This window comes from Rhopalosiphum maidis, chromosome 2 (assembly GCF_003676215.2).
Source record: "Rhopalosiphum maidis isolate BTI-1 chromosome 2, ASM367621v3, whole genome shotgun sequence".
Taxonomy (NCBI): Eukaryota; Metazoa; Arthropoda; class Insecta; order Hemiptera; family Aphididae; genus Rhopalosiphum; species Rhopalosiphum maidis.
The window spans coordinates 82,421,230-82,432,621 of NC_040878.1; the positions used below are offsets into that span (position 1 = coordinate 82,421,230).

Genomic DNA, 11,392 nt, shown 5'->3' on the forward strand with positions numbered 1-11,392 from the left:
CAGTAAAGATTGGTAATTAATCGGATTAGTTAAAAAAAAAACATTATTTTACTTTATTGTTTTTTTGAAAAATACTTAGCAAATTTGTAATAGGATGAAAACGTGAAAAGGTATACTTATAACTTTATAAGTAATAATATATACATAGAAAAACTGTTTATTATATAAGGTAATACATTTAGGCATTTTAATTAGTAACAGTAACAATAATAATATAATAGAAAACAAACACAACCGTAGTCCTATAGTAATAATTAATAAGCCTACAGCATAATTATTATATATTTATAATGTAATATGTACATAATAATAATATAATGTACTATATTATTGACGTCTTCAACATAATATAATATGTTTAAAATAAAAAAAAATAATAATACAACAAGACAAGACCAATATTAACATTACGGTCGACTTTTTATAATATCTACTAATATTGTATAATATGATACATCATACCTAACTTAATAGTAATAGTGTAAAAATGACATTCTTATTATAAAAATTACAATTTAAACGCGTTAAGATTATCATACAAAGTAAAACATTTAACGTAAATGGTGTAGGTATTTAACACTCACCAACGTTAGTTATATTATGAGTGTTATGACTTTTAATACTAAAATGCAATATAACTGTATACTCACATTATATAGTATTTATCAACAGTTGATATGAAATGCCGTTATTGGTATTCAAATATAAGTACTTAGGTACTCATATAAAATTTGAATAATTGTTTATAATCAATGATTATATTGAATCTTTTAAACGAAGTTTTAATAATAGAATAATTGAAATTTAAATACAAATAATATAATATTGGAATGCAACGCACATCAGCAATGGGTTTCTAACGGTTTCTTCAGTATGCAACTTTTTTCGTCAATTATGATTTTTTTACAATGAAAAATTGACAAATATACTTTTGTGAAGAAACCTAATTGCTCGAAATAAATATTGTTCTATATGATGTTATGTGCTTATGTGTTATGTTATGTATTATTTTTATAGTTAAATAGATTTTAAAAGTGAAAACCTATTTTGGCTAATTGTATAGTTTTTTTAGAGATGATATTATATATTATATAATATATTTTTCTTCGGCTCACATACATAGAATATGAGATTCAGAGATTAGAACTAATAGGTAGGTATTTTATTTTCAATAAAAATTATCTACATGGCAAATAATAACTTTCTCCAGAAAAATGTTTGGATTTTTATTCATTTAAATTTGACTTATTGATTGCATTACTAAATATTATTGTAATTTATACGTCTAAATGGGCGTCTTATCATTGCAATATCGAACATATTTTTTTTTTAAGTTGTACAAATTATTGGTTTGTTATTTTCAAAGTGTTCAAAATTAATAAAATGTATGCGTTTGCGATTTGTGTATCACTGACCCCTATTATGATGCAATTGTTATCATGAAAATTGATGTACTATAGTTATATTTTAGACTAATAGGTATTATACTTTTATGGTTATTGATTAAAAGAATTAACGAAAGTATGTGAAAACTTAAAACTGTGTATAATAAAAAGGAACTTTATTATCAAATTTATGTCACAAATTCGTAACTTACTATTTTTTGATTTGCGTATTGTAGTTAATATAAAACAAAATCTCGATTCCAACGGAGTGAGCTTAAGAAAATTATTTAAAAGAAATATAATTAATAATAAACATGTTAAAATGCAATAATAATTTACTCATTGCAATTATTTTTGAAAAATAAACTAGGTAGTGGGTAGTAGATATATCTAAAGATTTAAAATAACTTATTTTTATTTTATTAGGTATAGGCTTATAAATACCTGCGATGGTATACCAAACGGCCTTATAAGAAAATCGAGGCGGTTGCGATAAAATATTTTAAAGACATTCAAATGAAAATAGTAATTATGAGCGATCGGTACTCGATTGGGCGTAAACAAACAATTTATGTAATTGACGACTATGATAACTTTAATCTCGACGGTTAAACGTACATACGCGTGCAATAGGTTTTGCAAATTGCAATTTTGGTTTTATCTGTAATATTATAATTGGTTTTCACATAAAAATTGTTTTTTAAATTTATTATATATATTTTTAAATTTTTTCCAATTTTTAATATTATACATTCCTATAAAACTGGGATTCTCGAAAAACGAGTAATCAATGAGTGCACGAAACGTGAGCGTTTAACCATCAATGTTCTATAATAAATTGTCACGGTGATAGATATATAATTACTATGATGGCATAAGCTGCGAGCTCGACTAAAATATTACACTACACGCAAACTTACACGTAAATAGGTACATTACTTATTCACTCGTCGTCGTCGTAAAAACTGTTTACGGCGGCGGCGTGGCCTTGATAGTTGGGTTCGAAGTACTTCCTCAGGTACTCGGGCCGTTCGCCGGAAGAAGTTTTGGCCGCGGCGCCCTGCAGATGGTCGTGCTCTTTGGCGGCCGGAAACTGGTATTCGTCATGCAGACGACCGCGATGATGTGGGTCAACGTCGTCGCCGTCGTCGCTGGCGCTCTTGGCGGGCCACTCGAATTGGTTTTCGTGGGACGTGGTCGGGAACTGCAGCGGCGCGGGATAGTATTCTTCCGGTGACGCGCTGCCGTAATCGCCATGGGCGGTGGGTAGACCGGCGGCGAACAGCGGCGGCAGCGCGGAACCGTGATCGAAGTCGGCCGGTTCCGGATGCGCCGCCGGCGTCTCGAAGTGATGATCGCCGTGGCCGGCCGGCACCACCACCTGCAGCGGCGGTTCGTAGTGATCGTAACCCGCCGTCGGCGGCGGCGGGTGCGGGAAGTGATTGTGCGCGGCGGGCACAAGCGGCGCCTCGTAGTGATTGTAAACGGACGGCGGCAGTTGTTGCTGCTGCTGATGGTGATGGTACTGGTGGTGATTGTCGTAACCATGCGCCGGCGGTTGCTGCTGCTGATGGTGGTTGTACTGATGATCGTCGTAACCGTGGACCGCGGGCTGTTCGAAGTGACCGTTGTAGGCGGGCGGCGACGGCGGTTCGTAGTGATTCGTGAAAACGGGCGGCTCGTACTGATGATGACCATCGTGGACGGTCGGCAACGACGGCTGCTGCAGATTATGATAATAGTCCTGACCACCGCCGTTGTAATTGGGCGCGTAGCCGCCGTCGCCGCCGTGGTGACCGTTAGCGGTGTTCAGGTGATGTGTCACCGTGTCCGGGTGATGCGAACTTCCGATCTTCTTGACGGTCGCCTGGAAACCGTTTTTCGCGTCGGCAGTGTACTCGACCAACCTGATCGAACCGTCCGGTTCCACCAGGCTATAGTAGCCGCGCACAGTGTCCCCGTCCCGTTCCTCGTACTGTTTCTTTATGTCGCCGGTTTGCGGGTCGTGGACGCCGTACTCGAAGCGGTAAGCCGGATACGACTGCGTGCCGCGGACAATGCGGAAATCATACAAAAACCGTAAACATTATTATTTGCATTCAACTATTTGTAAGTGACATATAATATTATTGTTGTTATTAATGTTATTATACTGTCACGACAAATCGGTCATCGCCGAACATTTAAGCGGCGACGACACCGAATCCAAGACGTATCGTCCTGAAAATTTCTCCTCAATGCCTGACCGCCCGAGGGTATATTATGTTTCAGTAAAGCGTTCAGTGTTCGGTGTTCGGTAGCCGAGGGGAGAGAGCGCGCAGAGGTAATTTTTAAAATCGAACATAAATTTTCAGTAATATAATTATTCATATAGGTCGGGGCTATAATGTAGTAGTTTAGTTATTGTGATGTATTGTGATTATGACGTTCTTATTTTACAACGGATACGCAATGTCGATTCGGCACTCTTATAGGTAATTACAACTGCCCAATAATTTGAGTTTTACCGGCCTCTAGAACGAGGCCCGCTGTAACACGCGTCCCGTATAGCAGCCGCGCTACAACAGTAAATCGAATTTAGTTTTTTTGGTCAGCACATCTTTAAGAAAATTAGTCTGGACGTTCTTGGTGGCGCCGCTGATAATAGCATAGACTTTTAAGTATTTTCGACCGGCAATGTACGATATAAAGGCATTATATTATACGTATAATACTGCACTATATTGCGTATACGCGGGGCGACTGGGTGAGCCATTTTTTAAATTCGTTATTCTATTAGTCAATTTTAATGTATTAAATTTCACGGCTCGTTGAAATAAATATCTGTGCAGATAAAAATAATGTGTTGCAATATGTTTTTGTCGGGAAATTCTATATTTCAGACTGCATATATTTGTTAAACTGTCATATTGTGATAGTTTGTAAATTGTATTTTAAGTGCTCTCCTTCATATTGGTACTGTAAAAATGCAAACCAACAACAACGTATACCCACATAAAATACTAAATATGGTCATTCCTACAAACTAAACCAGAGGGATAAAAAATAATCATATATAGACGACTGCACCCATGACGAAAGCCAAAACAATAATACAGGTATAGTGTATACGATGTTGCATTAACATTATGGTTTTGCATAAAATCTATAGGATCTAGGCCTTAGAGTCTTTTAGGGCAGTCGATCGAACTATGAACCACCGATTATAATTCGTATATATTGTGTATAATATTATTATAAGTTATAACTAATAGTAATATCATTTTGACCACTTTGGCTTTATTTAATAAAATAATAAAATACATGTATGAACGCAAAACATATTAATACTGCATTATGTCACGACAACGTTATACGGAGCAATATAACTATTTACATGAGATGAGTTACACTATTAGTCTATCTTTGGTATCGTCGAAAAACGAACGAGCCTCTAATATAATTTAATTTAATTTTTAATTTAAAAATTAAAAGATTTAGTCAACAGGTTGTTTACCTTCTTTGTTTGATGTCGATGTATTTTTACCAGACATCAAATCAGTATATATCTAGTACCTACATTGGAATATTACTTATTAGTTATTAAAAAAAGTCATATTTTTTTTTTAGTTAAAATTATTATAACTTGTTTTTAGGAATTTTAAACGCGTAATGCGTATTATAATATACATTTTTTTCTTTTAAAATATAATTTATGCATGGTAGCAAAATATTAGATTAAATTTGGCAGGATAAAATATGAATATTGACCAATTCGTAAATATGATAATTTCACAACTGAGGCCGTAACATATTATAATTTGCAATATATAAACAAAACGTATTATGCTAGACAAATATATACTGTACGAGCACGAAGACGCTTTGAACATTTCACCTAGTGTAATATATTTTGTCTTAATCCGTCACCGACTAGTGACTATCGTACAATATTCGTGTGCCGTACATGTGTAGGTAACTACCAACTAATAATTATTATACGAAATGCGGACGATGACGGTGTGACTGGCAAATCGCGTCAAGTGGAACGCGCGCGAGCCGCAAATAATTCAATTATACCTGTATAATATCATTATAATATTACTATTATTAACAATAATATAGGCACCGGCTCGTGCGAGTGTACCTATAAAAAATATTATATTATATGGGTGTATTGTGTTCACACATCTATATCATTATATTATAATACATTGTGTTCTGTCTCCGCGGGGACGTCGTTTTGTTATACGTTTCGTATGTACAAAGTATATATTATTATTGTACTTATAATATATGTATGCGTATATTCTGTCGGGAATTTCGAAAATTGCAGTTCTTTTACTTCGACATATAAATTAAAAAAATGTCACCTCCGCTGATCCGAATATAGGTAGTATATTGTATAGGTACTTTGGGTTTGATAACAGCATACATATAATATAATAATAATAATATATGATACTATTTTTTTTTTAATTATTATTATTAGCGTAAGTTTTTTAATTTCAATATCGACCGAGTCAGCACGAAAAAAAACCTCAATATATTTTTACATAATATTATATTAGCGAGTCATAATAATATATTGTGGGTCAATAGTATAATATGTGCGGTAATATGTGCGGTAATATTAATAATATTATTTTATCGGCGTACAGCGATTAATATTACTATATTATTATTTTAGTCAAACGGATGTCTACTTTTTTATGTACACACGAAACACGCGTCTATTTGAATTATTGTATTATGTTATTATACATGGCGTGACGACGGATTATATATTATATTATACTATGTATCATATAATATTATATAGTACGTTCGGCCGTTCAGGGTTTTAAATGTATTGTAATAATAATTATTATCCGTTAAAAATGTTTTTTAATAAACGACGCCATCCGGTAAAATACGCGTTCTTAGTGAACAAAAGATATTACCTATATATTATAAAATTATATACATATATAGGCATCGGTAGTTGTATACATTGTTATACGTACCTGCCCACCTACCTACATATTACCTACTATACTAGATGGTATGTTTTACTTTTACGACACAATATGTGATTCTTGGTTTGCCTACTTTGATAAATATTGTTCGGCATTATTTTAATTTATTCATAAATATTATTTAGGTGTACAGCAATAAAATGCACCTATAAATGTTTAACTTGACGATTATGTTTTCGATACGCGTAAATTAGCAGTCTTTACAAAATGTTGAAATCACATCAATTTCACGCTCTTTCACGCAAGTTCTGTCCATAGAAATAATTTGCCCATTTTTTTTCCAAATTAATTTTATTCATATTTAATTTTTGAGCGATCGAGATATTTTCCTATGCGCGCCCATACATGATTGTGAAATCAAATCATTATATTGTCATAACGCCAATCACAATCAACTGTTCTACCTATATATTTGAATATTTTAATATATGTACTGCCAAGTGCAAATACTACAACTAAATGTTATGATAAATAGTAATAGTATTTAATAATTACCTATTAAATCAATACTAAAATCATTTTTAAATTCAATTTCCGCGGAGAAATGGTTTATATGAATATAATATTTTATTATAGAAGAAAATCACAGATATGTAAGATAGCAGTTCGAACTTCAAATGTCAAATATAATAGCGAGGGAAGAATAACAAAACGAGTGTAAGAGAGATTATCAGAAAGATATATATGTAATTCGTAAGTGAAATTATCATTTTAAGTAGGTATACGCCAATCATCTTTGTGGATGAAACGAGTTTTCTGCAGGTATTTGAAATATAGTAATTATTGTTCGTTAAAAATAGAAAATATCAAAGAATGATTGATTATTATTTAATGCAATAATAATAATGAATTATGCACCTAATTGTAATTTTGAATATTTCGATTAGATAAAATTTTAACATACAAATTTGAAATTTTTAGGTGCTAATTTATACATAATTTTTTTGATGGCTTGTAGATATATTATATGAGTATAACAATATTCTATCAAATTACTCAAACTGTTTTAAAAACACTTCAATTTAGAATTTAATTAAATTATATTTTATATTTTAATGACATTAATTATTTATACATTTTTTTAGTTATCATGAATATGACGATTAAAATAAAATAATTATTTTAATAAAATCAAAATACTTAGCGTAGCACTTAATATTTATTATTTATATAGGTACATTTTTACATAAGTTTTTTTAAGGAAATCATTCATTTTTAGTCATAACGTTCTAAGCCCATATACAACTCATTAGTTATAAGCACTTAACTACTCTATTTTATTTTTTAAAAATTCTCATAAGACCATTCGTTTCTCAAGACGTATTAATAATGCATTCATAAATTATACATATATATAGAACTGACCACCGACTTTTACCGTTTTATTATAACTTTATGGGAAAATACGATGTCTCTTATAATATTATACATATAATATATTTATTATAATTCCAGTAATATATTTTTATATTATGCATTGTTTATTTTTATTTTGTTTAAACTTACATAATGATCATGATTGTATTCTGGTGCGTAATATTCTCTTTTTGACACCTTCTTATCACTTGCGTCAGCGTGTTTAGTAGTTTCTACGTTTTCCGCTAAACATGTTTGTACGAATAGCCCAAAAACAAACAAAACCGTCTGAAATAAAAAATCACCAAATTAATATATATTTTTTCTTTGATTTTTATCAATGAAATACGTGCTATACGCCCGTATTACAAAATAATTGTGATAGAATTGATAATTCAATCAATATATATGTATTTTGTAACTAATGAAATGTAAAATAATCAGTTTTAGAATACTTTTATTTACGTTTCTTCATTTATAAAAATAATTGAATTAATCCGTTACATTTATATGTCCATGGAAATAAAAAAAAATATTTAGATAATAATAACGACATTAATAATTCACCTACGCAGATATAAGGTCAACGATGGTCAATTATAGATTAATAACAGTTCCGCTAAGTTAGATTCAAAATTCAAATCGTCTGTGTGCTGTTATAAAAACCATATCTGATTTAATAACTTTTACTATTGTGGATAACCTTGTTTTCTGATAAATTTTTTAATTTAATATCCCTAAATGTTTTAATTTTGCATTAAGTTTAGAAATTACAGTCTTGTAAATTGTAATGCACATATGGATAAATAGATTACAGTGTACCAAGCATAAAGTAATTAAGCCTGACGCGAATCAGTATAGGTGCATTAAATTATTTTTGAAATAGTCAATAGAAGTTTAAATACTTGTTTAGTTTTTAATATAATTATTAAAATAGTGTAAATTAGATCCTGATTAAGATTAAAAATATATATTTGACAAAGATTTAAAAAACAGAATATTTTTTAATTTTTCAGATTAAACAATGTCATTTTACTAATCAAGTCCAGACCTTAAAATTTTAGATATTTCTTTTAAAAGTTAATTTTTGATTTTTTCATTAGCTTATATTCGAATAAAAACTATCGATAATCGTTGAAAGTCAAAAAATGTAGTATTTAGTATTTTAGTAGGTTTAATTGTTATAATCGAGCTTACATTTCAATATTTTTTTACTATTTTAAGTGTAATGATTTATTTATTTTCTAATATATGGTATATAACACTTTGACACGAATGTCGAACACTAGATTCATTTAATTTACCTTGCAATATATCTAGTCTGGCTTTTATAATAGTTATCCTATTACAATACAATTAAGAAAACTATTACTAACTGAAAAATATCTTAATAATAATAATAATAAGTGACTCCTTTGTATTCTATAATATTTTTTTCGACAGTTTGTGATCAGATTTGGTACAATAGTACCTGTATTGAATATTTGTAACCAACAAAATAATAGGTAATGACAAGAGATTATATTTGATACTTTAATAATACACACATCAATAATATATATTATATTTATTTTACTATGTTATCATATATTATTATATTATTGATAAATATTGCACATTATACCCTACCTTTTTTGTTAAATTAAATCTTTGAAGATTTACGTATTTTGATGTCCATATTAAACTGACAAATTTAAATAGTTACGATCTGTTTTATTTTTATACATAGTACATACAATATATTATTCACATCACCGAATGTGAATTAAAATAATGATTTTGAAAATATTACCAATAAGGTACACATATTACATATTTATAATTTCACGTTTTATATAAAACATTTCAAACTTAAATTTCTGCATTATATCTATTAAAATATATTTAAAATGTTTTCAGTAAATATTCAAATGGATTTAATTTTAATTTTAAAGTATTTAAACGTATTTAAGTTAGTAATAATATAATTAACATACTTATTAAGCAAGAGATTTATATTAAAGTGTTTCACAAACACTGTATCGAATTAATGTATTATCAACAAGTATGGACCTAAACAATTTATAAGAATGTATGTAAGGTTATTTAATGTGCAATATACGATGTAATTGCAAACATGGATATGTTTAGTTACAGTTACCCTTAAAATTGATTTGTTATCAAGAAAATAAAAGTTATTTTTCATCGTACACACCATATCAAAAATGCTTAATTAGCATTTATCCTTTTTATAATTAGTTAAGCGTTTATTTTCATATTATTACCAAATTATCTAACTATTATATATTTATATGTATAATCTTCTATATTGTTCGAATTGAATTAATTTGCTATCAAATGAATAAATAATAAATAAATAAATAATAAGAATTAGCTGTATTTTTTTTTTAATGATTTTTTGTAGTACGCTCACTCATTTGATATGTAATTAAAAAATCAGTTATTAAATGGAAATAAAACCACTAATATTGTATGTTTGTAAAAAATGTCAAGTTGTAAAATGAATAATTATAGTAGTAGTTATAATAATAACTCAAGAAATATATAATTAAATTGGGTATTTATTTATTTAACTCAGTAACTTCTAAATAAAAAATAACGCTTATATATATTTTACGGATCATTAACTACATAATATCATCCATGTAGAAATTGTATTATTGATTTATTCTAGACTTAACTTAATAATTTAAATTAAATTTTACAATGTAATAAAATACAGAGATTCTCTATATCAGAGCACAATATACTACTATGATATTAAGTATTATCACAGAGTTATTAAGCAATGTTATTATAATATCAATGGTTAATATTAAAAACTTAAAATAGGTACCGATACTAAATAATTTTCAATGAAAAAAGTTTTTATATTTTATTAAATGTTGAATTTAAATATTTTTTATTTTAAACAACGATAAATATAAATTAATATATTATTAATTTATACATGTAATTTTTTGTATTGTTTTTAATTTATTATATATAATAATATAATTAAATATGTAGATAATTTTACAAACCTTTGGGTCTCTCATATCTTTAAGTCTCCGAAATGTACTTTGAAAAAAACAGTATGAAAAATAATTTTAGAACCTTATAACATTTTATAGCGATAAAATAAGTTGTTTAAATCATACGTTTTAACCAAAGTAGATTTATACAATTTAAAAACACGTGTAAAAAATTTAAATAATAATAATATAATAAATTATTCAAACTAAACGTCCAATCACTTCCACGCGACTATTCATGACGTTATTTCCCGCCGACACTAATATATAGTTCTCCTTCTTAGCTCGTTTTCACGTCCTTGCTCCTTCCAAATATTGGAACCCAAACAATAATAACTCGAAAGAACAAGAAACGATGACCCCCTATGATGGAGTGCTCAATTCTTAAATGATTTATCTATCGGTTGAACGCTCTTTGGACAGATCAGGGCGATGTGTTGAGACAATGATGACTGCAGATGTGAACGATAAATTTCGTATCGATGCGTGTAACATTTCAGTTTATCAACAACTTATCCCCCATAAGGTGTTTCAGTTCTATATCCAAATATGTAGGCCACTATAAAATCTTATAAAAATATGTATGCAATTGCTTAAGGCTTTTAAAATTAATAGGTTGATTTATTTTCTCGACACCGCA

The 11,392-nt window shown here is 29.2% G+C and overlaps 1 protein-coding gene across 1 annotated transcript; it reads right to left on the reverse strand.

Moving 5' to 3' along the window:
• Positions 1-343: 343 nt before the first annotated feature.
• LOC113552947 (histidine-rich glycoprotein-like) lies at positions 344-10,964 on the reverse strand. The gene is made up of 3 exons (XM_026956001.1): positions 10,762-10,964; positions 7,889-8,026; positions 344-3,426 (listed from the first exon to the last, which is right to left on the reverse strand). Exons 1-3 carry the CDS (start codon positions 10,774-10,776, stop codon positions 2,329-2,331), a joined length of 1,251 nt encoding a protein of 416 aa, XP_026811802.1. The 5' UTR covers positions 10,777-10,964; the 3' UTR covers positions 344-2,328.
• Between the last annotated feature and the right edge of the window lie 428 nt (positions 10,965-11,392).